The following is a 27,161-nucleotide window of genomic DNA, read 5'->3' as shown; positions in this document are numbered from 1 at the left end:
AAAGTTAAAAAAATAATAGATGTTTATACTGTCTTTTAATAGATGTTTAATTTCCAGTCTTTATTATCTAAATTATTTTAGTCAAAATAGGTGAGAAGCCAATATTCTGTACACTGTAACTAATTTTTAATGGTTCCAAAACATGAGGAAAAATATGTGTCCATGTCATTATGTCATTATAATGTCATTCAGTACATCAGTTATGTATTGTCAGGTGGTGGTTATTATGGTTATTATCTTATTTTATCTTATTTTATTTTAAGAACACCTAACTTGCAAAGAATGAACTGAAGAAGTAGGTTTACTTCTGAGACGGTAAGAAACAGATCAAGTGCTATTGAAGTGCAAGTAATATTAAATTAATAAATAAAAGAATTGAGCCATCTAACAAAAATCACAAAGGAATACCACAGGAGTCAAGAAGATATAAAAAAAAAATCCCTTCCTTTACTGTCGATTGATGCTTATTGCAAAAAAAAAAATACATGTAATCTGAATTCCAGCTGAATTCTTTTGAGTAGCATTGATAACTGTTATTTTTCGACCACTGCGTTGAACACGTGACACGTGACCATTGTCACCTGACGATGACGTTTCTTTTTTTTTTTTTTTTTCTTTAAAGCCTGCAATTTGTAGCTAATAATTAATTTCTTCTGGCGTGCGTTCAAGGCAGACACGTGGTCAAACGCTTGTCTTTGCATGTCAGCACCTTCACAGAAGTGTTTTCCACACTGGACCACACTGGACTGTCTAACTTCAATTACCCAGCATGCCTCGCTTGTTGCCGTCTGGCGAAAAGGAGTGACTGTGTAGAAAAGAGTCAGCTTGCTACATTTGACACCCATTACTATGTATTTTTATTGCATGAAATAATTATAAGAGGGAAAGAAGATATCTGAAGAAGGCGAAGTGTGTTGCTGTTAACACATCAGCGATGCCTCTCTTCACGACTAACCCCTTTGACCAAGATGTTGGTGAGTAATCAGAAGTAGGGGGTTATTTGTAGCAAGCTAGCATAAAGTAGCTGGACCAGACAGCTTTGTTTGTGTTCAGTTATCCTCTCAGTTAGCTATGTCTGGCATTAAATTGAGTCATATAGTCACGTCAAGTAATAAAATAGCCATTATATTAAAACCTCATACGAGTGTGTGTTATGTTACGGTCAGTTAAACTGTAAATAGACTTTGATACAAATGCTGTCATTAGCTAACTGTAATAGCTAGTGAGCCCCCATTATTAGCCTTGCCCATCTGTATATCATCATATTGGCTAACCAGTTAAATGATTCAGGCATCTTACAATTTAGTGGAAACGAAAGAAGATGTGGTGTTGTGTGAAACCATACAGTCACGCCGTGTTTCCTCTTCTCTTTGTTCTGTTTTGGGTGGTTAACCACCTCATTGGCATGTACAGTGTGCAGAGGCGGACAACAAAGTACACAATCGCTTCACTGCCATGACGGCATATGAAGTTAATGCAAAGCACTCAGACCCAACACATCATGCTAATCCAGTAAAAGCTTTTGTTGGGTGTGTTAACCAGACTGTTTGTCCAGCTCTTGAATGAACATGGTGTAAGGTGTCTCTGTGTCCGCAGGGTTGCCATCGTCTACTCTATAAAAGGTTTTTAGTTTGATTTTAGTCTTTTGACCTGGTTATTTGTCTAAAGAATATAAATTGTGTGGCATAATCACACTGATCTGATAACAGCTTTGATCAGAATGGTTGGATGCATCACTAAATATTGATTAAATTGTTATTTTTTCCATCTGATGTATATCATATAATTGTATTAATCTTTTCAATATAGTTGTTGAAATAGTATGGTAAATTTTATCATTGTTTATCATCACCAATGCATATCTCAGTACAGTTTATCCGGTCCATTATCCATGAGGGTCCACAACAATCATCTTTACTTTCAAAACTACCCACTGAAGAAGTCCCCTTTTTGTGGACAGAATAACTCATGGGATGTATACATCTAGGGCGTTGTCTCCAAATCCTGGTCCTTAAGTACAACTGTGCTACATATTTAAATGAATAGTTTGTTAACATGCTTGCATAGAACTTGATGAGGATGTTGAATCAGGTGTGTTGGAGTGGGAACACATCTAAGAAATACAGCACAATGGTACTTGAGGACCAGGATTGGGAAACACTGCTCTAGGGTTTGCAATACACATGGTGTCACACTTGATCCCTTTGGTCTTGTGGATTGCTGGGTGGAGTATTCCTTGATTAGTTTGTTCCTAGTACATCCTCCAGATACTCTCCTTCATTATGATTTGCTTTGGAATCATAATGCAGGAATTCTATCAGCGAGTGCTTTTGGTCATAGGAAGTGTGCATTTGGTCATACGAGTGTGCTATGTTTTTAGTAATGTTTAGATGGGTGGTACATGCTGGCACATCCACATGACATGAATGTTAGGACCCACGGGTTTCCAACAAGACATAATATTGTAATGAAATGATCGCTGATATTTACTAAACTTGTCATCAACTTTAATCTTATAGCTACTTAGTTTTCATAGTTGTGGTTTAATATACTTGTCAGGGCCCAGATTATGTTATGATTATTTTAGACACTTTGGCACAGAGGAAAAATCCCCTGCTGAGACCGATAGTGTATTTTGCAAATTTAATCAAATTTTGTACCATTTCCCTTTAACAATGTTCTTCCTTCACTCACCCTGCATCAACTGTCTAACAAGGCTATTGCTTGGTGTTTTTGTGTTGTCTTGCTAATAAGATGAATGACAGCAGTTGTGCATAACTGCGTGGCTCATATTGTGGCCAAAATTTTAGTTAAATAATATTAAATCTTTATTTCAGCCACAAAGGGAAGGTCCATATAAAAACAGTACATAACAATCATGACACAAACAAAGGTTAGTCTAATACCTAAATAGGTTATATTTCATAGAAGAAAGGATCATGGGCCAGTGTGTCCAGATAATTGATTTGTACCTTGTCCAACTTTTCTCCAGCTTTGTTAAAACCCTAATTATGTCATTTGTAGACACGTCTAATTAACACATAAACTGTACATAAGTTTTTGTATAAGTGCTTTTTAAAGTATGTAACCTTTAGACTGTCAAACAATTAGCTGGCACTGTGCCCTTTAGGTATACGTAAAACATCATTAAATGCTGCATTTAGTCTAAATGTTGACTTTACATAAATAAATGGCAACTAATGATGCAGCATACATGGACAGAGGAGTGCAAGTTCTAGCTATGAATAAGGTTTCATTGTTATTATTTTAATGCAAATATAAACTGCAAGGCTCTACAGAGAGAAGATCGTTTAATCAAGCTGATATCTGACTGGATTCAGAAACTGAAAACTGAAGAAAATGAACTTTGTCTTTCTGTAACTCTTCAGGCTGCAGTCTTAAACATAATTTTAAACAGACTGTGAGCAATGTTAAGGCCTTTACACACCTACTCCAAATATTTCATCTGATTAGTGTAAAATCAATGTAAATGTTTACAGCAGTGACAAAATTCCATCCAGAGATTTTTGTTTTTGCGAGTTTTATTTTTTCAAATTGAGGCAGATTTTTTAAATATTCGTATCCAATAGATATGTAATCAACCAATCACAGAAGGTGTGTTGACTGATAGATCACCAATTGCAAGCTATGCAGGTGTCACTTTTATTCTACCTTTGTATCATCAGGGCTGAGCGTCTTTATTATTTCTTCTCTGCTTCTTACAGCAAGCAGCTAGCTGCTAAAGCAGATCTTTAGACTGTTCTACAGACATCCTAAAATCCGTCCTGAAGCGGCCGTGGTCCCACTTCAGCTTCTGGATTAAACAAAAAATTCCCCAAGTCCTCCTGTATTTCCTAGATCAGCCTGTACCCAGTGTGCTCTTTCTGTCCTTTCTTTTTGCAGCATCAGCACACTGTTGTTGCGGTTGATGTGGAATCCACCTCGCCACATTGCGAGTTTGTTGTAGAATATTCCGAATTCATTCATGATTTTGCGTTGCACTTGGTGTGCATAGACAGAAACATTGATAATTCACCTCTGAATTTGTTTGCAATTTCATGACATTTGTTTGCATTGGTCCCAATGTGTAAAGTTGCAGAGCTTAGAGTTGCATTGTCAATCCTCTGTGCATGTCATGTTGGTTTTCATATGCAAAGTTACAGTCATACTTACTGTCTATACGCACAGGTGGAAAGCAGTGGAATTTGTTTAGACCCAAATGTAATTACAAAAAGAGGATTTATGCAAACTGTCTGGCAAACTGTTATTTATGTGTAAGATCCTTTCCGCTGTGTTGCCTCGATTTTCTTACAATGATAAGAAAAAGAACAGAATAAAGGGAAAAATGTTTTTAAAAATTGCCATGGATATGCTCATGCTGTCTGTTGTTTCTTCCCTACAGAGAAAGCAACCAGTGAGATGAACACAGCTGAGGACTGGGGCCTCATTCTGGACATATGTGATAAGATAGGACAGTCACGCACTGGGTAACTTTACCGTCTTCACTTTTAAGTTGCTCACTGTGTGTGAAAGTTTTAGTTTTCTATATTATACTATCTGTATCCATATGTTGGTGTTTTTTTTTATTCAGAGTAGAACAGCTCAAGTTTTCACAAATTAAAAGAAAACATCTGATATAACATGATATGTTTTTAGTATATTTCTTCACATTTTTCATTTCTTCTGCTGTTACAGGCCCAAAGAATGCCTTCGCTCTATAATGAGAAGAGTGAACCACAAGGATCCCCATGTAGCCATGCAGGCACTGACCGTAAGTGGACTGTAAACACACAGACATATTTGTATACAGTTAAATCTGGAAGTATTTGAGCAGTTATTCAATATTTTCAGTTTTATTTGCTGTTTCCAATAACAAATTCAAGTTACAGTGATCTCATGAAGATTCCTTCAAATTTTTAAACTTTGACTTCAGGTGTAAACATAATAATAGTGGAGGAAAGAGTTTTGCAATTAAGACTCTTTAATATGTTGCATTGTTTTGTTTGTTTGTTTTTTTTAACAAAATCAGTGTATTTAAAAGTATTTTTTATTTCCTAATAAATAAATTCTGTTTGCATAATTTCTCTTTGGAAGCTGCTGTTCTAAGGTCACACTGCACAGAAATAGGGACTCTTTGTGCAAAGAAACAGGCCTTTTATAGTAACAACATTCAGCAGTCAGAGTAACAATCCAGTGTATTCAGAGTAAGAAAAACTCCACTGATGAGCTCTGGAACACAAAAAGTATGAGATACTGAATAAAGCAGCATCTTTTAATGTTGAAGAAAAGCCTCTTTACTACAGCCAACCTAGTATTATGTCTATCCACAACTAACATGAAGAAAATAAACACTGCGCTCATGATTATGTAGATCATGCATAAACTTTAAAAATAGTAATTCTTGACTTTTACAGTGTGATATTATATACTTCCACTGGTATTTTTTCTGGAGTTTTTATTTATAATATGGTAAAAGCACAAGAGCAGCTAGATGAAGTCTAAGGTATATTTGGATTTAGATGTTCAGTCCCAGGAGGCAGAGCTGACTGCATGACTTTTAAGTGTTTTTGTTGTTGCTTTGTTTTAGTAAATGAAATGGTGAAATATTGGACTTTTTAAAATCCTATATTGATTTCCATTCAAGTTAAATTTAATAGTCTGAAGCCCGTTTTAGTTATGCATCAGCAGTTTCGTTGTGTCTTTGGTAAAGCTCGGATAAAAAAATATTTTCAGTCAGTCATCAGTCATTTTCTTAACCGCATTTCCAGTTAAGGGTGGCGTGGAAGCTGGAGCCAATCCCAGCAACCACTGGGCGAGAGGCAGGGTACAGACCTGGACAGGTCGCCAGTTTAACACAAAAATTGTTTCAGTTTACATATACACTATTCACAAAAAGTTAGGGATATTCAGCTTTTGGGTGAAATTTCACAACAAGCCTAAAATGCATTCAAACCTATACAGGTGAACTTAATGTGATCTTCTCTAAGCTTATAAATGCACATGTCCAACTGTTAAATGTTTCAATAAATTTTGCACAAGTTGCTGTTCTCTAGCAAGGAGCTTAACGGCAAAAATCACAGCAGGTGTGTGATCCTTGAATTGACCAATAAATGTCCTGGTTCAATTAGAGCTGGTGTTTAAACAGTTGTCCTCATCATGCTGTTCACATTTTGACATCATGAGACCAAGACAACACCTAACATTGGAACAACAGTCCCTTGCCATTGCGATGCTTCAAACAGGACGTTCTCAGACAGAAGTGGCCACTGAGCTTGGAGTGTCACAGAGTGTCATCAGCAGGTTGCAACAGAGATATCCAGAGACTGGAAGAGTCACAGAAAGGCCTAGAAGTGGACGTCCTTTGGCCACATCCCGTGCTGATGACCGCTACATTGTGAACACTGCCCTGAGAAACCGGATGATGAATGCCACTCAACTCCAGGCACGTTTAAGAGAGGTGAGAGGCACCCAAGTGTCACGTCAGACCATTCGAAACGGTTTACATCAGCGTGGTCTGCATGCTAGACGACCTGCACGGGTACCTGACCACACCACCAGGCACAGGCATCATCGTCTTGCATGGGCCAGGGAGCATTTACGCTGGATGAGGAACCAGTGGGCCTCAGTGCTGTTCTCTGATGAAAGTCGATTCACACTGCAGAAATGATGGCCGGCAACGATGTTGGAGACGTCAGGGAGAGCGCTATGCATCAGCCACTGTTGTCACCAGGCGAGGTGTCCACTTGGTACAGAACTGCCCTACACTTTGTGAATGGTACAGGGACAAGCCCATACTACCTGAATAACATCATTAATCCAGTGATTGTGCCCCTACATGAACAGCACAGGCCTAATTTCATCTTCATGGACGACAATGCTCCTGCTCATCGAGGCCACATCATCAGGGAACGGCTGTTGGAGACTGGTGTACCTCAAATGGAATGGCCTGCACTCTCTCCAGACCTGAATCCCATTGAAAACCTGTGGGATCAGCTGAGCCGTCGTGTAGAGGCTCGAAACCCTGCACCCCAGAACCTCAATGACCTGAGGGCTGCCCTTCAAGAAGAGTGGGATGCCATGCCTCAGCAGGCAATAAGTTGCCTTGTGAACAGCATGAGACGTCGTTGTCAAGCTGTAATTGATGCTCAAGGGCACATGACGAGATATTGAGACGTTCAAATTTTTTGTTGTGGTGTAACTACCATTGTTGTTACCTTTTGTGTTGAATGAATTTTTTGAGATGAAGAAATCAGTAGTGCATCCTTCTACTTAAATGTCTTACTTTTATGATATTATATCACTGTAGCATGAACATATTGCATTTTCCATAAATTTCACCTGAAAGCCAAATATCCCTAACTTTTTGTGAGTAGTGTATTTGCTGACCTGGCTATAACTCTTTATTCAGTGTGTACTGTGCCCTAAACTATTGAAGTAACTAAATTAAACAATGAGTTTTGTCCCCATAAGTGCTTCAAAAGTTTAATCGACAGCTGCACAAATATTCTGTTCCTTTCTCCTCATAGCTTCTTGGTGCTTGTGTGTCAAACTGCGGGAAAATATTCCACTTGGAGGTTTGCTCCAGAGAGTTTGCAAGTGAAGTCAGTAACGTCTTAAACAAGGTTTGTGATAAATCGTATGTCGTTCATACTTGCTACATTAGTGGTGATGGGTTAAATAGAATCACTCTGCATCTTGGCTGTTGTTTCACATTTGTTGATGACTCTCTGCAGGGTCACCCAAAAGTGTGTGAGAAGCTGAAGGCCCTGATGGTGGAGTGGGCAGAGGACTTCCGCAATGACCCACAACTCAGTCTGATCTCAGCTATGATCAAGAATCTACGTGAGCAGGGAGTTACTTTCCCTGCTGTCGGATCCCAGGTTAGTTTATCAGTGGTGCAGTGAACTTATTTTAAATGTAATGGGCATTACATTTTGACAGATTCCATGTGCACTGCACTGCTGTAATTTAATTTTAAAATGCCCCAAATAAAAATAATCTGAACACTAAATTGCATATTATTTGTCAAACTCAGTTTAAGCCGATGCTTCTCACTCCTCTCTGTTATACAATGTCATGATTTGTCTAATGAATGATAAATTCTCACAGGCAGCAGAACAAGCTAAAGCAAGCCCCGCTTTAGTCGCAAAGGATCCCTCCACCTCGACTAACAAAAAAGAAGAAGAAGACTTGGCCAAAGGTAACTAGACTTCTAATGATGTTCCAAGTCTTTGGGAATGACTAACGGTGTTTTCCAGTTTCCTGGTGTGATGGTAAAAAGCTCTTTAAAATATGTATATTAACTTCTTTTCAGTCTTTACTAATTTAGCCCAACTTATTTTCATTGGATAAATTAATATCAGGCTTTTAAGAACCGTTAAATGCACAGCAAAGCATATTTGTTCGTGTTGTATGCAGCTATCGAGTTGTCACTGAAGGAGCAACGTCAGCAGTCACAGACCTCCTTGTCCAGCCTTTACCCAAACACCTCCAGCCTGCTCTCCACACACAAGTCTGACGGCAGAAAGGTCCGTGCCATCTACGACTTTGAGGCTGCAGAGGACAATGAACTCACTTTTAAATCGGGAGAAATCATCACCATCCTGGATGACAGGTGAACATTTATACAGATAGAAGCTATTCATTTTTCAAATAATTATGAGGAAAGAGGGCATAAATGTCATATTCTTAGTTTTAGTAGTTTTTCTTTGAGTCCTGTGTCTCATCTCAGTCATTTCTGCAATGTCTTTTCAGGATTTAATCTTTTTTTTTTTTTATCGTCTTTAAATTGTCAAGTCTGTTTATGTGAACTACTTCAGAGTCTGCAGCCCTGATATGATGTCTGGCTGTACAGTGCTTTCAGTTTCTGCTCACATTTTCGTGCTTGGTTGTTTCTCAGTGATCCCAACTGGTGGAAAGGAGAAACATACCAGGGAATTGGTTTGTTCCCTTCCAACTTTGTAACTGCTGACCTCACAGCCGAGCCTGAGATGAGTGAGTACAAACGCGCGCACACACACTTTTTTTTCACTTATGTAATCGGTGAATCTTTCATAACTCATTTAGTCATGAACAATATAGATCCTGGAGTGCAAGATGGTTGAGTCACTTATAAGGAGCTGGGAAACAAAAAACAAAGTGCATCTATAAAGTCAGCATAGACTGTTTTGCTTAACTTGCTTTACAGTAACACTGTTTGATTAAAGATGGTACTAAACATCAATATCCATCAGTATGAAATACTTCAACTTTGCTAGTTACTGGTTTGTCCATGTCAGGTATGCATACAAGTGTATTAATGTGTGATTTAAAGGCAGGTGATCAAACGCTTGTATTGGGTTGTGACATGACACAAGGCGATGTCTGCTCTGGTGTCCTGTGCATGGATCAGACCGTTACTGGTGATGGAGTCCCTTTGCTTTGATCTGTGATGGGCTTGTTACTGATTACTGGAACTGTTGTGTTCTTTGTCCTGCTGCTATTTGCAAACTTGTAGTGAAGACAGAGAAGAAGACTGTACAGTTCAGTGAGGACATCCAGGTGGAGACTATAGAGCCTGAACAGGAGCCTGTATATATAGATGAGGCAAGTTCCACTCTGTGTGCATTTTCTTACATTTCAGATGAATCAATACGTGGTCACATCTACAAATCAAACTGTTTTATTATCATATAAAATGATCATTTTCTAACAATATTAGTTAAACCAAGGTGTGTTTGGAACTATTTATAACTGAGCCACTTTATTGAAAACCTTTCAGGACAAAATGGATCAGCTACTGCAGATGATTCAAAGTGCAGATCCAACAGACAACCAGTCCGACAGTGTTGAGTTACTACAACTCGAAGGTAAACTGAAATTGAAGTACTTATTTTAATGAAGGTAAATGAACTACAAATCTGTCAAGTTTTTCCACATGAAATGTAAACATTCTGTCTATTAGGTGCCTGCAATCAGATGGGACCCCTCATTGATCAGAAGCTGGAGGATATAGACAGGTACATAAATGTTGTCCTTTGAAAACTGTATTTTCTAAGCTTTGAACTGAAAATTTGAAAGAGAAACTTTGTGAAATGTTTGATGAGGATTTCCTAATTGAGTTTGAATCCTCAGGAAGCACTCTGAACTGTCAGAGCTGAACGTGAAGGTGATGGAAGCGTTGTCGTTGTATGCAAAACTGATGAATGAAGATCCAGTTTATGCCATGTATGCCAAGCTGCAGAGCCAGCAGTACTACATGCAGCAACCTGCCAGCGCAGCACAACAGGTGAAGCCAACTCAACATGGATATTCCTTATGATTTTTAAAGGAACCTTGCTTTTTTTTTTTAATGAATGCCACTAATCTTATTAGGATTCAGTGTTTTTATGTAAATATGGAAAAGTAGGGGTCTTGCATGTACTGTGTGGTGTGTGTGAATCTTAATACTTCATCTAATATGCCTTTTTTTTTTTTTTTTTTTTTTTTTTTTTAATTTTTTTTTTTTAAAAAGGTTTCTGAATAAACTGGCATCAGTTAATCATCAGCTTATAGATTATCTTTGTGTCTATTTCATAATGACAGGTCTACCCTGGTCAGCCTGCATCAGGTTCATATGCCATGAGCAGTACAGGGGTACAAGGGTATACTGTTCCTATTGAGCAGCTTCCTGCTGGAGCCCCAATTCCTGGTCAACCAACTCCAAGGTGAGTCTCAAATCACAGTCTTAGTTTTTTGATCCCTTAAAGCTTTTAAAAAGCTGTTAATACCAATTCTTGCCAATAACTTAGTCATTTCCCTGTGGAGTTTCAATTCACCATTTTAAGAGTCATTTGAGGAGGAAAAGGAAAAACATCTAGTTTATCCTTTTTTTCTTTTTTACATCAAAACATTAAACTGTGAGAAGCTGATAAAATTCTTTGGTATCACCAGTAGTATCATGTTTACCTGAAAGCTCTGATGGCTGCAACTTATTGGTCCACTGTAGCATTACCAGGTGACAAGCCCGTAACCACAGCAACGTTATATAGTTATCACACTATATCAAAAAGCACTTCTGAAATAATAGGCTGGTATGTTCTACTTGACTGGACAGTGGACACAAGTCGCTGGACGGTTTAGTTATTTTTCATTGATTTGTGGTTTCTCTGCCCTCAGTCTTACATGATGTGTTGTTGTAGCTGTAAATTGTTTTGCAGTTTGATCTATTTGTGCGAGGTGTATTTGAAAAGTTTTGACATCATTTTGTGTTTTCCCAGTGAACCTCATTCTTTGTGGCCAGTACAAACTTAGATCTGATGTTGTCTACGGGTCTAAAATTAAGTCAGTGTAATGTGATTTTGGACTCTAGATTCTCACCAAAGTACCAGTGTCACCAGTAGAGTTATACAGACTCCAGGAAGAGTAGCTATCACCTTAGTGGTGGCTAATTGGGATCTGAAAAATAAAGAATAGGTAAAGCATTATAGTTTAGTGTATCTGAATAACATGATGCATCCCATTTCTTGCAATTTTCTTTTGGCAAAACTTGAAAATCTGTCAAATGGAAACCTTTTTATAACCACTTTAAATATAAAGATACCTAGATTTTCTTTATATTATTCAAATAACTACATAAAAATATCATTGGATGTTTGGATAAAAGAGCAGAAGTAAAGGTATAAAAATGGACAAGATGGAAAAATGTTTTAAAGGGAGATTAAAACCAGAGACTGACTGTGTGTGAGTTCAGTTGGCAGAGCTCCATTGTGTTGTGGCTTTAATGGCAACAACTCGATCACCCTGTGTCACAAACTGGTGTGGGAGTAACCAGCAGGACTTCGTCTACAAATCTCAGCAGTTGAAAGAGCACATAATAGTCCTATAAATCAGAGACGTATTTAGGAGCAAGGTCATTTCAAGCCTCAGAAGTGAGCAATAAAATCTTAAAATATAGACAAAGACTAAATAACTCAGTAACTCAAAACCAGCTGAGTAGCAGTGTGTGACTTTTGTCCCCTTTTTTGAATGTGGAGTTGCAGAGTGCACCATTAAATAAGCTCTGTCCAAACTTTACTACTATGTGGTTCGCTCTGTCGATATGGGGCTGTCTTTTTAAAGCACTCATGCCAAACACATGGAACAGAACTTGCGGCTTGTTCTCTGTTGTGTTTGGTTTTATTGATGGTTGAGCTGAAGTCTCCTCTCTCTGACTCAAGCAAAGCAGAAAGAGAACAAAGTGAAAGATTTTTTTTTAATGCTTTAACTGATAACTGTGGTCGTCGTTGTAGCTTTCTTGTCCTTATTCTGGTCAGATGACTTTAAGAAAGTTTTAATACCATCTGTAGAACAAGCCACTGCACGTAGAAAAGGCTTCTTTTTTTTTTTTTCAAACTTGTTATTCACTGGATATGTTTAGTGTACAGTTTGAGGCTCTCTAATATCCACATCTCATAGTATTTTTTTTTCTAAACCTAAAGAGTGTGAATTGTGGCCATATACGAAATTCATATCTAAATAAATGGATTATGAACACGAGAGTCACCTTAGCTTAAGTGACAGAAGAGTGTCATTTGAACTAACCAGTAAAACCAATAAAACACCACCCACCCCCCTTCTCTGATTTATAACTGTATTATAATAAATATGTTTTGCTTTCTCTCCTCAGTGACGTCCATATGTACATGGGCCAGCCGCCTGTTTACACCGCTGCTCCAGGCAGTATGGCCCCAGCAGATGTTCAGTCTTACCCTAACCCAGCCAGTGCCACAGGCCCTGCACCGTGCACAACTCCTGCAGGCATGACGCAGACTGCTAACTACAGCACCCCCCCTGGGACGAGCATAGTGCCTCCCTCCGACACCCCACAAGCCCCTTACTCTGAGAAAGCCTTGCTATAGGGCCCCTACAGTTAAACTCACACAGACACATACAACACCCCGATCAGATAGTTATTGTAGATTTTTATTTTTTGTTTTGATTTTTGTTTTTAAATCACAGAGCTTCAGATGGTTTAAAAAATACAAACAGAATAGACTGACATGGTGTACTTTGTGTTTTAATTAGCTAAATGTACATTTAAATATACATCTACTGGACCCCTGCTAAGATATGTTTATGAAGTAATGACCTGAAGAGATGACCCCATAGTGTGGGAGTATACACCTTATTTGGTAAATTCTGTTTTTACATTTTCACTCTTCTCTTCAAGTCTTTCCTGGCTCTGTTTCAGGTGGACTGATCCACATTTGATCATAGTTCAACCTTGAACAGATCCAAACCTCAGTCTACCAGCCACGCATACATCATGCATTTATATGTTGCAGGACTGACATTTCCCTTATTTTTTAATTATATTGAAAATTTTGTGGTAAAAGTTGTTTTTTTGGGTCTGAAATGTCTCAAAAATTTCCTGTGAAACTTCTTGGAAAGGGGTAATTCGGCTGTATCAGAAATACATTAGAAGTGATACTAAATCTCGTAGTTAAAATTATATTAGGAATGTCAGGCCTATTTTTAAAAAAAAAAAAAAAAAAAAGCATTACCAAGTTACTTGGAGACAGCAATTTGACACGAAGCTCTCTCAAAATACCCCTCTTAATTACACACAATTAAGCTACAGATACACACAACACAAGACAGTATTGCAAGCAGGTGTACAGATGTGAATACAGACACAAACACAGCTGCACTGCTTGCCTGACACGCAGTAGTCCATCTACATCCAAACAGTAACCCAGAAATCCACAGTATGCCACAGCCTTCTCACCCACTAAAACCAACTACGTTGCTTTTTAATGCAGTCGACTCACATTTGCTCCTTTTTTTTCTTTCTTTTTTTTTAAAAATTTAAATCAGAAAGACAATTTTGAAATAAGCTGAAAACTTGAGGCGACTGCCACATCAGACAGACTGCTACATCTTTGTCTCTGTCGTCAAAGTACTGAAAACTGAAGCCACTTTGTTTAAAAAAACAAGCAAACAAGAGGAACTGAAGCATGCACATCACTCTTGTAAATACTGTACTGAAGTAATAGTGAAGCCACATGATGACCTCTTACGGTGGGTTGTATGTTAGCACAGCACTGGGTATCTGTCTCAGATTTGAGACAGACTTTGCTACAAAGGGGAGAATTCTCTGAGAATTCCAGTGTCTTTAAAGCATCTCTTTATTCAGTGTTAAAGAATAAATCTGTTTTGTTTTTTTTTTCTTCTTTTTTTCTTTTCGAGTGCATTTTAATTTATGCTTTGATAATTGTTATATTTTAAATGGAGAAGCATTGCAGGATGTATGTATTCAGAGAATAGTGCAGGAAATGAGATGTCCTGCTTAACTTAGTTGTATATTTAAATTGCATCCGTGGGATCATGGATATTTCTCTGTTACATACTTATTGTACTGTAGGGTTAAACGGTAATGTGAGAACTGACTGAACCTCCACACATTTTAGTCCTGTCCTTTCTCAGAGCTGTGTGAACACTAAGATGAGTTTTATCCAGGCAGAGCTGTAAAGTGATTGCTATGACCGTGGAGCGTTAACATTGGGATTTGTAAGCATCTTTTGACCAAAGTCTCCTTAATGCGGGGCATGAAAGGTCCGGTGTGCTTCGTGCTTCTTATCATACTCTGCACTTCATATGTTTTTGAGTCTTTGGCAAAGAGATGATGTTTACAAAAACTGATTGGATCTCATGAAGCTGATGACATGCAAAATAAATAAGTTGTGTATCATATTGAATGAAGTTACATGAAGGCATTTTTTTGAAGTTTTAAAGATAAAGTAGTTTTTCACATTTGGGGAAATTTCTGTGCTTGTCTGACAAATTTGTGTCAATTTTAATTTCTTTTCAGGCATTGTGTTTCAAATGTGTTCCTTCTTACCACCCCTCGTGCCACCTTAACAATATAAAACAGCCCTCAATTTAAGCTCCGTACCTGGGCGCCAAATGCCTCCAGACATGTAAAAAACATTATTCAAACGAAGTCATCACTTTGCTTCCTGTAATTTTAAAGTTGAAATGAAATTATTTTAATATGTTGATTTAAAGAAGGTAAAATAATAATCGCATTGAGAAAGTAATTCTGGGACCATGGGACAAGGAGCCAGTTTATCTTCACACATCTACATGCAGCATCTTGTTGCACCACAGCCCTGATGTAACCTTTTCTGTTTGTACAGGAATGAGATGCTGCTTGGTTTTAAGTTTTCAGCCAATGTCATTGTAAAGGTTTTGTCTAAAGTTGTACTCTGCTGTTTCTATGTATTCTTTTAACCATACTTATTAATTGGTATTCACAATAAAACCAGGCCAACTGTACATAATAATCAGTTTGACATGCCTTTGCCTAATTTTTATTCTATCAGCATCAGCTAATGTGTGCCACTAGTTACTATTTCAGTGCATTTACAGGCTCCAGAAGGGGGGAAAAAAGCTTGGTATCGAAATATATCATTTACAAATAATACAAACCTTGTGAAAAGGGGCATGTTAATTTAAAAAAAAAAAAAAAAAAAAAAGTCTAATTTTGGATGGATACAGGAACGAGGAACCAGGAAGCATGAAGTAAATGGCCAAGTCCTGATCTAAACCAGACCTGCTGTGGCGATTAATCTGTATTTTACAGAAGGAATTCACTCCTTCAGGTGAGATTTGAGTGTTTTGCAAGCACAGCTCTGCAAGATCCAGACATGTTGTTGCTTTTTCTGGCCCTGAGCTAATTTAAAATGAAAGATTTTAAATTCTTCATGGGTACAGCGTCCTCCATTTAGAAACATGAGCCTTTCAAGAGTCGGTGGGGAGGAGTCATTCAGATGCTGGTGTTTATTTTAAACGCACTGCAACCGTCTTTAAACTTGGTATCTATTGTTCAATCAATTCTCATCTTTAGCATGTGATATTTTACTTTGCATGATTGTTGTTGAATATATGGTTCAAATCGTGTATTTGTACAATGATTCTATGTGTATTTGTTCAGTTTTGACGAGTTTGATCGTTTGTTGGGAAAGTCGATGTTACAGGTTTACATGCACTGAAGTTTGTGACAAAACATTTTTATTCACACTCTTCTGATACGGTCACTGTCAAACTTTACAATCCTTAAATCTAGTTTAAAATATATACTGGGATGTTCTGACAGTGTATTTGTCTATTTGGCAATTGAACAAAACAAATGAATCATTTCAAACATATTTGCATAAATTTACTCCAAACTCTTCATTAGTGTAAAGTTTTCCCATCAGTTTCACAAATCTGTGATAATTAGGAGTAAGAGGAAAGTTTCCTCTTCAAAATGTGTGCAACATTGATGTGTTATAAGTTAAAAATGATTTCCCAGAAATGTTTTCTCTTTTTGCAAGTCGTCAATGCAATATTAACTTATTTTAAAGGCATCAAAACCTTCCTTTCCTTGCCACTAGATGGAGATGTGTGTATTTATCAGTGTCAACATGGTGGTTGTAGACAGTTTATCACCTGACTAGGCCACAGAGCTTTAAAGAATTATTTTACATGTTTTATTGCCATCCTAACAGTGCTTTTCCACCAATTCAATGTATTCTTTAGCTCGTCTGTGAACCGTCTGAATACACAGATATCCTCTCATTGCAACTTTTTTCAGGAAATAATTGACTTTTGAATTTCCTCCTTTAAGTTATAAAAATGGAATTTTTCTTTTCTGTTTGAGCTCATAAAAAGATGAGCATGACCACCTGATTACTTCAGTAATAAAAGAATACAGCCTGTGCAGTGTAAGCACTGTTTGTGTGCAGAGTCCAACAGCCGTGCACGCTCATTTTGTGGGAGATGATTGTCAAATCATTTAACTCCTAAGTTCAGATCAGCCACCGGTGTTCAGGGAAAATGCTGTCGGGGAAGACGGTCAAGCTCGTCCTGTACGAGGTGCTGCAGTTTGCAGCTCTCATTGTTCCCGTCTTTGTGATCATGGAGAGATTTGCCAGTCTCATTCGTCACTTGAAAGGACACAATGCAACTGCTTACTGGCTGGTGGTGGCAGCCTCCATCGCCTACGTGACCTCCTCAACCCTGCTGGTGTGGGTTCCTCTAAAATATGTGATCCTAAAGAGGCGGAGGTTCATCACAGAGATTACACAGTGGTGAGTCTGCATAAAGTAGTGTAGTAAATCTGAGGTGACGTTACTCTTTCAGAAACAAAAATTCCTGTCAACTTCTCTCATTTATTTGACAAATTCCATAAAGGACTCTTCATCAAGTGAAACTCCTGATTTAAGCTACTCAACCATGTGATCCACAGACATGAATGTGATTTAAAATGTCAGTTTAGCTATTTACAATGTTGTAGTTATGGAGTTTAATTATATATTTTTTTCTGAATTGTTTATTAAGACTTGGTAATGACAAAATGAAAAGCACTATGCAGACAAGAGACGTCGTCATTGTTATAAGGTTAAATTTTATTACTTTTTTTTTTTCTAGGAGACCAACAGTGCTGGCGTATCTCATTCTGAGTACTTTGCCATGTTTTGCCATTCTAATAGCCAGTTCCAAGGTAACGCCATCAAGATTGATTGATCCTGTCACTAAAGCACATCTGACGTTTTGTTTTGTCATGCTCCAACGGGGTCCTTCACGAGGGTCCATATTTATTCTAAACAAGCCAATTTTGGTGTGTAAAGTGTTGATGCTGTAATTATTTACCAAACAGCAGTCAATATGGCACATTGCACCACAGAGGAAGAAAAAAATATTGCTGTCACTTGCTCTTTACAATCTTCCCAGATTCATTGAATCCAGAGAAGTATTCAGATCTTTATCTAAAGCTCTAAAGTACGGAAAACTCAGAGGGTTAAAGCGAATAATGGAAGTAAAATGGATACTTGTTAGATAAATATTAATTGTTTTATCCACTTTTTAGAGTCAGATATGACAAAGGTATTTTTTAGTTTGGATTTAAATGTAATATGTAAGCAGGGAAATAACTTATGTTATATTTAAGAGGCTACTAGCAGTTTTCTATCGTTATACTCATAGTTATAAATCATTAAAACCTGTGTTTAAGTTAAAATGTCACAGTGGAATGTAGCAGAAAAATGTAGTGCCACAAAAAGATGATGTTTGCTCTGTAATTGTACAAAGTGATGAAATGTTGTGGTGTTTGGGATTTTAAATGTAAGTACATTATTTAATTTAAGGTACCTAGTTGCTAACTGCTGCCTCTAGTGAGAAGGACTTTGACACGATTACAATTAAAAAAAGAGAGAGCAGTAAAAATGCTGTCACGAGACTGTGTTGTCTCTCTGAGGTACTCAGTAACCTACAGTGACTATTACAGGTTGGCCATTAACCCAAACTTTGATAGAATTCAACTAAAAACGAAGGAAAAAAAACATGTCTAGATATCCAATATGTCCTAATCACTTTATAAATGCATACAGTAAGATCTCTTATGATGAGGCAGGAAAATCTACATGGATTCATGGAACTCAAGAGTACTAGAGCTTTTCTTTCTCAGTGCAGTTAAAATCACAATGAAGAGTTTCAGTTTTATTTCCTCATCCTTCACAATTTCAGAATATCATGTTTGTCTTATAACTGAGGTTAATGTCTAGACCGTCAGAGATTTGCCTGAAAATATTTCCTGAAAAGCCTCACTGACAGCTCCAGTCTTCTGATCCACCTTTACTGATAAAAAGTCATGTGGTGATGTCTTTATCCTTCTCATCAGACCAAGGAGAGATTTGATAGTCGATCACTTTAATTTCACTCAATCAAAATCATAAATAAGAACCTCAACTGAATCCCAATAAAGACTCCATATCATTGATATTATTGAGACTGCAGATTAGCTGAATCTACTAGAACAGAAATGTAGAACATTAAACGCAACATACTGTTGTCATCAAGGCATCAGGCAGCTGCCATAACTCATTCAGTCAGACAGCCATGGAGTTTTTATGGTGGCAGAGGTGAATATTTGTTTTATTCCTTTTTGTTGTATTTCTTCAGGTGCAGTTGGACTGCCAGCAGAAGTTTGATCATTTCACGGAGTTACCTGTTTCCTTGGTGCTTTTCTCCCTCATCTGTGTGGATATTATTGAGCGGATACGACCCTGCAAGCTCATAGGCAAATGTAAGGTCTTACCCTGTCGATTAAGTTTTAAAATTATTTTTCCTCTCCACAGAAATCTACTTTTCTCTAAAAGACTGATCAGCAGCTCACTTGGCAGAAAATCTGAATGAAATGTGTAAAATAAATAGATAAAACCACAGTCTGAACTTAGATTAGTGCCCAATTACATGGATACTTCCCCAAAATGTTTTCTGGCTGTTACCAAGACTTGCAGAGCTGTAAATATTTTAAATTCCTTCATTGCTCATTGTAGCAGGATTTTTTTTTTTTTTTTTTAAATTTGCATTAATTAGGACTTCAGTCCTTTACTTGGACAATCCAAGAGCCCTTGCTTTGTAACATACCCACTCTAAAATCATGTTTAAACACCAAACAATTCTGTGTAAAATATAGCTGAAGATAAAAACAAACCAATGGCTGACATGTCATTTTAAGCCTCCTTTTATTTCTTTTAAAAATAGAAATGAGAGAATAAAGATTAATTGGCAGTTGTTTTCTTTACATATTATGTGGGTCTTTAAAACATCTGTATGTGGAATTTTCTTTCTTACTAAATGCATAAAATGTCCAAGAGATTATAGCATTAACTAAATAATATTAAACCTTATTAGACTGATGTGACTTTGGATTTTTGTTTCTTATGTAGAAATCTTTTTCAGGAGAAAGATACTATCGGCACAGTTATGTTGATGGTTGCACAGCTGCAGATAATCCTGTAGTATTTACATCCCAAAAGTCAGATGCCTCATTTTCTGTTTTTCCTCAAACCAATCCTTTTTTCTCCATTAAGTTAGTTTTGTTTGTTCCATCATTATTTACATGATAGAAATCTCAGGTGTCCAAAGTCGGTCCTCGAGGGCTGCTGTCCTGCAGGTTTTCCATGCATCCCTGTTGCAACACATCTGCTTTCCATTAAATGAAGTTCTGCACAATGACTGATTAGTTTGACTCAGGTGTGTTAGGACAGGGATGCATGGAAAACCTGCAGGATTGTGGCCCTTGAGGATCGGAGTTGGACACCTCTGAAATAAATGTAAGTTTATAAGAACCACAGCAGTACCATAACACAGCTTGCGTAACATCTGGCCTTGTCATTTGCAGCTGACAGCCTAGATCCTGACCTTGACATGTCAAGCCCTGTGTTCACCCATCTGGAGCAGGTGAACACAGTTTCTGTCCAGGTGCAAGCTGATGAAGGCCAGAACGGTTCGACCACAGGCCAGCCAGAAGCCAGAAATGGCAGCACCTCCAGCAGATGGCAGGAGCATGCTGACACCAGGCGTTCACCTTTGAGCAAACACACACACAGTCATACCTACCTGTACTCCTCATCCTCACAACCCTGGACCTACTCGGGTCCCCTACATATCCTGTGGAGGAAGGATAGAAGGTCAGAGCTGTTTATGGAGAGTTTCCTGTTCTGGTTTGACACTGTAGAGATGGTGAGAGTGGCAGGAACGCGAGAAGTCTTCTACTCAAACTGGGTGTTCCCAATCTACATCTTCGCCTTTCTCTCTGCTCTCCGAATGATCATTACCCCTCACAGCCCCTTATTGTCATTCACAGGAGTGGCCCTGCAGGACCTTCCTTTCTTCATCATTCGGGTTGCTCTCCTTGCTCTGTTTGGTTATGTAACACCTGTGTTGTATCCACTGAAAAATATCCTGGTGACGCTTACTTACATCTACTTTACTTTACTGTCAAGACTGAAAATTTTCAAAAGGCACAGCATGTATTGAAGAGAAGTGGTGCAGTTTGTTGATGATGAAGGAGCAGTTAGGAGTGAGGATGGTATTCATGTGCAGATACCAGCCAACAGCACCAAAGAAACTTGGAGCAGGACGTTATGAATTCTGCTGGATTGTGATGTGATAAAAGTCATTAAGATCAACCAGTAAAAGTTATTCTGGGTTGAAACCAGACATCCCATTAAGACCCAAAGTGCATATTTATTAATACTTCTTTTTGTGCTACTTTGTTTTTTTTGTTTTTTTTTTAAGTTTTATCCATTCATTTGTAACATTTTAAGATTATTTTAAAAAGAATTTTAAAACTGGTGCAAATATCTTAATGCTTGTTTTAGCTTTATTTGGCTTTTGTTTTTTATGGTGAGTAAAATGTTCTTCACTTAGCTGTACCAGTTCTTTAAACATTAAACCAGTTACAACCCACAACTCTCCTGTTTTGGTTCAACTTGTCAACCTTCATACTAATTTTTTCCTGCTTTGTATTTGTTCATGTTTGTGTTTGTACTTATTATTTACAAATAAAAAGTATGCAAACTCTTGGTGTCAGCAACATGCAAAAACAAAACATAAAAAAAAAAAAAGTGTCCATATATGTTTTGGTGTTAAAAGAAGGTATTTTAGGCATAACTGTGATTGTTTGTTTGTTTTCTAGCCATAATCTGGTTTTGTCTGTTTCCGTAAAACAAGTAATGAAAAAAAAGCAAAGTGCTTTGTTGTTAACTGAATCTAATGCGTTAGTAAAAATCCATTTTCCACATGTTGCTCTGGAACTGACATCAAAACATGACAATTAATAGTGCTGTATGCTATAACATTACCAAACCTCACCTACAATGTGTTTAGGAGGATCTTGTGCCTTTTTAAAGGGAAAGATTTGAGAATCTCCTTTGGTGAAATGTTGATTTTAGTTGTATTTCTCCCCTACTACCTGTAGGAGGCAGTGATTTATAGGGTGCTGTTATATGTGGTATGTAGGAATTGGCAAACTATCATTAGGACTTTTTTGTCATTTGGACAAAATTAGTCTGTTAACTACAACAGTGTATAATTTAGATACAATTATTGACAGAAGATGCTTAATGGCATTACATGAAGTCTTTTCCCATCTCCAAATCTAGACTCAGGACCTATCTATTTAAAATGAGTTAAAGGACAGTGTAGTTGGGTTTAATTTATTTTATATATGCTGAATTTACCCATTGTTGTTTTATCTGTTTGATTGTAAAGGGACATTGAGTTTAATAAGAGGTGCATTTCATAGAAAAGCCAGAGAAAGCCTAGAAACAGAAGGCAACAGGAGGGCCTGTGGTCAGTGGAACACTCAAGACAATACCCCCACCACCACCACCAAACTGAAGAAGTGACTCCAAGAGATACCTGGAGAAACACATCTTGGTATTGAATAGCGCTACCATCCGTTCCACCCAGGGGATACGAGATATGGGATGTATTCCGATTCCCTGGGTATGCCAGACACCTGATGCATGTTGAGCTGAACAAAACTTCAAATGATGCGTCAAAAGCCTACTTTGACAGAGCAGCATACCACCTGAGGGAAAAAATGCCTGGATTAGAACCCCATGTGACAAACATTAAAGGGTTGGAAGTTTAATTTCTTCATAAACTAAATAACAGACTCTGAATGTGCTTCATTTGAGAGATGCAAATGCAGTTTGGAAACACATTCAATACGTCATCCTCAGAAGTCTTTTTTTGTTATGAAATACATTACCTTAAGTGATTTACTATTAATATGTTTGACACCCACTGGTGCTGTCTTAATTTATGTCACCCCCATCATGCCTCCACAACATAACTCTGAAATATTTTCTTGGAAGGATACACCAGTTCTTTCATAGTGTAAGCTCACAGTGGCCATGCAGAACTCTTTTTAGCACTTTTACTGAAGTCTATTATATCATTTTTGTTCTATTCATAATTTCTGATGATCATAAGTGTCATTTGGGTTGGGTTACACCGATAGGAATAATTATGCAGGTTGTCATGTCTTCCTGACTTAAATTACAGAGGCATCTACAACAAGGAAACATTAGAAGAACAAAAATAAAACTTGTCATGTGAAGATCTGATCATTTAATTACAGTCAATCATCATGTTAGCTTATAAAGATAAAATATGTTTCTCTCTGCTTCAGACGATAATAATAAAAAATGGTTTTTCTGGATGTGCCACCACTTTTAAGCCCCTGCAGTGTCCTTGATTGTTGCAAATTACTATCTTGCGTCTTTTGTCCGTTGTACTAGAAACACAGAAGTACAAGTCTGTGAACACACAACTCACTGAACTGTAAACTTGTCATATGTTTGGTTGCATCAGGGCCGAGTGTTACAGAGACACCACAGAGACGTGCTGTAATCTGCAATCCTCTTCCAAGACATGTCTGACAGATTTATACCCACCATGGAGTGGTCTTTGTTCCCATGATGGATGAGCTGGGTCTGTGGGACAAATCGTTTTAAGGAACTGCCAAACCAAAGAGCATGAAGGAATTTGAAAAATAGCACCAAACATGCTGATACACTGCTGGTGATAAATTCAGTTCAACCCAGACTGATATTTAAGTTAGAAATTGATTTCCACGTTGAAAGGAAAGATTGGTTACAGGTCTTATCAATAACATGAGTGAAGGGACAACCAACAGGCAGCAGTAACTCAAAGTGAAGTATCAGAGCTTGGCCTTGTTTCATTTACTGATATGAAAACTAAAATTAACTTCCCTTAATTTCCCCACAGCCACTCTCATCTAACTCCTCAATGATTCATGTTGTAATCTGCAAAAAGACATTAGTGCAGCTTGGGATATTATGGCTGTTTTTGCAGTGCAGCATGCCGGCGTGATGAAGAACACTTATTCATTCTTGTGCCACAAGCTAAACACTCTAAATGATCAAAGGAAAACAACGATCTGCATCCATTCTTCTTCATGTGAGGCTCTGTGATCTATGTTCAGCTATAGTTCTCTGAGGAAAAGACTCTCATTTAACTCTTTTTTTTTAAATCATCAAATGAGCCTTTCATGCATGCTGACAGAAACTCTGCATTAAATCCTCTTTTAAATTCCTGTTTAGCCTGCTAATGAGTTCAATTCTCTTTTCACCATCTTTTTGTCTGTATCTGAAGCTCTGTGGACAACAAGCAGGAATTTTTGTTCTCAGTTATTTGTGGTGTTCTGGACTCCACGGTGTGCATTAAAACAATATAATGCATGGCTCCCTGTTGTTTAATCCCTATATAAACTAATGGCTTGTAATAACATGCAATTTATGACTTGTGTCACAAGCACATTGTAATTGAATTTACACAATTACAATGTGCTTGTTGTTCAGAAAATGATCACCATGGATTTGGTTATCTTGTTCATAATGTTATCAGCAGAATAATCACTCACTTTTACAGTGAGTCTACAAATTTCAGCACAGAGATTTATTGTTGCTTCAGGATCCATCTCAGAGAGATACTTGAATGTACTGTAACAGCAACTGCTTGTCATAAAACTTTGCACAAACACATCTTCTGAACTTTTTTTTTTTTTCAATAGCAAGATGTAAATCTCACATTTTTCTTACTAAGCATGTCTTATAGGTTGATAAATTACAGGGAAATAACGTGTTGTAGCTACCCCACACATTTCTATATTTATATCTTGACCAAGCGGGACTCATCTCCTCTATAACACTGAAAACCAAAGAATTGTATATTGTGCAGAAATTTAAAAAAAGCAGAAAGCAGATCACATCAGGTGTCACTTCTGTCAGCTAAGAATGGGAAAATGAGGCTACAATTTACACAGGCTCACCAAAATTGGATGATGGAAGAAAAATGAAAAAGGTTGTCTGGTGTGATCTGTGTCAATGTCAGCTGTCACAGTCAGCTCAGAATTTGTAAACAAAATAAAAGAATGGATCCATCCTTTTTTTTGTGGTTCAACCTTTGGCTCATCCGGATTCTGCAGCAACCATGTGACGCTATCAAGTCAATCTGGGGTAAAAAAAAAAAAAAAAAAAATCTCCGAGGAAAGTTTCCAACACCTTGTTAAATCTATGCCCCAAAGATTTAAGCTCACTCTGAAGGCAAAAGAAGGTCCAACATGGTACAAGCAAGATGAGCGTGTATATATGTACACAGAACTCAGTTTTCCTTCTCACCCAAAGTTCTTTTTCTTTCCTCTACCTGAAGCATGCAAGCTGGAGGGTTTTGACCTAACTCTGCACATAGGATGGAGATCTCTGGAGGTATTCCTAGGATCTGATGCAGTCACTTTCCCAGCATTGACGTCTCAGCCTTGAGAACTCCAGTTAACTCTGTCAGCACTGTTGCCTTTACTCGCCACGGCTTTTCAACTTCCTCCTTCTGCTCTTCTAGCTTCTTGTGTTCCTTCCAGATGTTCTTGTTATTAATGGCTGCTGCATCTCTCTCTACTTCTGTCTTCTGAAGCCTACCACCATGATGTCTTACCTCAACAAATACAGAAATCCACCTTGTATGCAGCATCTTGGAATTGCCAACTTTATGGAGTTTTTAAAAAAAAAATTTTTATGAGAACTATATCATTATTCTGTACGAGAAATATTAACTATTAAGACATTATGAACATTTTACATGTCATGTAAGTAGCTGATGACTCCTATTTTTGCAGGCTGTATGGAGAAAATTAGAGCCACAAGTTTTAATAGACAAAAATATTCTATACCCTGAAGAAGATATTTTCTTATGCTACATTACTGAATTTCTGTAAATACATATGATGAAAACTTTTTTAAAGTCATGATGATAGGCACAATAATGTTCACTTCCCCCCTCCAGATTAAAAAAGATGCAGTACAATATGCACAGCAATATGGAGTATAAAAACAAAGCAACAGCAGAGGCATTTAGATCAGACCATATAGATTGAGATGAACAGAAGCAAGATAGAGGGATAACAAAGGAGGTGGAGGCAGAGGAGAGGTGAGGGTGGGTTGGTTGGGGGAGGCTTTTGAGGAGAGGTGGAGGCTTTGTAAATCTGAGAGGCTGGAGGCGCATTTAAATTCAGCCTGTGTGTCTTCTGCGCTAGCCGAATGTTACCGACTCTAGCATGGCAACAGAGAGGGGTAGAGCTTCAGCTGCAGCCTCCACACACACACATTCCTTCTGACACACACACAAGCGTGCATGCACTGTCACAAGAGGAGCGCAAGGAGTGACTCAGGTAAGCAGGAATGCTCCTGATGAGACAGGATCTTTGAGAGAGCGAAGCAGCATGTGCACAGAAAGAGAGAGATAGTGAATGAGGAGGAAGAGGAGGAGCTACGGGACTGGGATTTTTAAGGAAGAAAAGAAGAGTCGAGTGAACCTGAAATTCTCCCTTTTCTGGACTCCCCGGGTGGGTTTACAAGAGAGGGATAGACAGGAAAACAAGCAAGATGGATGTGAATTGATGCAAGAGCTCTGATTGGACAAATGTGAGAGACTACAGAGTGCTGGGCATCTCAGAGAGAAGAAAATGACATTTAGTTGTAACAAGAAGACTGTTCTGAGCATTTAAGCTGAAGGGAGGCTGACAGGTGGGGGGGCGGTGTGGACACAGACAGGGTGGAGGTTAGTTATGGAAGGACAAATACACAGTACTACAGATGATCCACCTGTCCTTTTAAAGATGAGCTGAGCACATATGCACACCAGCACAAGCACACACACACACAAACCTCGAGCACTCAGACTTCAGGATAGGCGGTGGATAGATCGGATCCGGCTCCCTGCAGAAGCACATGATTTTTGAAGATGCTGTGAAACGTTCAGGATCACCTGGACCTGGACTCCAGATAGAGACCAGCCCGTCTGCGACAACTTCTGGACATTGTAGATTATAGTCTTCATCTCCTGCAGGACCCCCAAACTCCCTGCTAAGCTTGGGATCAGGTGGATCACCTGTGCCATGAGGTTGCTGTTTATGAGGCTGTATTGAAGCAAACCAACCCCGGAGGCTCTGTCAGCCAATGCCCTCTTTTCTCCCCAACTTGATGTCTTGATGTATTGCTGTGGGCTGGGACACTGGCGGAGAGTGCAGTCCACCTATGTAAGTGACCATCGCAGCACACATCCACATCTTTCTTATCCCATAGCAACAGTGGAGTTGTTTATTGGAGGGGGGTGTAGGGTGTTCAGTGAGAGATAAATTAGTCCCTCCATATTTTCACATGTGTTTTCAGGCTTATTTTTTTTATCTGCATGGAATCTTGCTAAATAAAACCAGCAATGCATCTTGAGCATGGTTTTTGCAACCTGTCTGTTCGCTGCTGAGCGGTTCACTTCTCAGCAACCATGTGAGTTTTCAGCTGGGATGATGA

General features: G+C 38.2%; 3 protein-coding genes across 4 annotated transcripts in view; all 3 read left to right on the top strand.

Moving 5' to 3' along the window:
- Positions 1-842: 842 nt before the first annotated feature.
- Positions 843-15,796, top strand: stam (signal transducing adaptor molecule (SH3 domain and ITAM motif) 1). Its single transcript, XM_079243265.1, has 14 exons — positions 843-974; positions 4,403-4,487; positions 4,696-4,771; positions 7,527-7,622; positions 7,734-7,880; positions 8,110-8,200; positions 8,419-8,614; positions 8,900-8,994; positions 9,497-9,585; positions 9,761-9,848; positions 9,944-9,998; positions 10,114-10,267; positions 10,564-10,685; positions 12,626-15,796. The coding sequence occupies exons 1-14, from the start codon at positions 935-937 to the stop codon at positions 12,855-12,857; spliced, it is 1,566 nt and encodes a 521-aa protein (XP_079099391.1). The 5' UTR covers positions 843-934; the 3' UTR covers positions 12,858-15,796.
- Positions 15,797-16,818: 1,022 nt separating this feature from the next.
- Positions 16,819-20,805, top strand: tmem236 (transmembrane protein 236; the record flags this gene model as incomplete). Its single annotated transcript, XM_079243779.1, has 4 exons — positions 16,819-17,072; positions 17,413-17,485; positions 18,943-19,066; positions 20,168-20,805. The coding sequence occupies 4 exons, from the start codon at positions 16,819-16,821 to the stop codon at positions 20,803-20,805; spliced, it is 1,089 nt and encodes a 362-aa protein (XP_079099905.1).
- A 6,037-nt stretch (positions 20,806-26,842) lies between these two features.
- Positions 26,843-27,161, top strand: part of cacnb2b (calcium channel, voltage-dependent, beta 2b) — a gene marked incomplete at both ends in the record, with an annotated part of 38,883 nt that continues 38,564 nt past the window's right edge. For both annotated transcript variants that reach the window (XM_079243234.1, XM_079243235.1), the window contains one exon: positions 26,843-26,890. In XM_079243234.1, coding sequence (XP_079099360.1) covers positions 26,843-26,890 — 48 coding nt within the window. The remainder of the gene's footprint in view (positions 26,891-27,161) is intronic.

Source organism: Telmatherina bonti, assembly GCF_933228915.1.
Source record: "Telmatherina bonti genome assembly, chromosome: 7".
NCBI lineage: Eukaryota > Metazoa > Chordata > Actinopteri > Atheriniformes > Telmatherinidae > Telmatherina > Telmatherina bonti.
The sequence above is the reverse complement of the archived record's forward strand: the minus strand, read 5'-3'. Positions and strand labels throughout refer to the sequence as shown.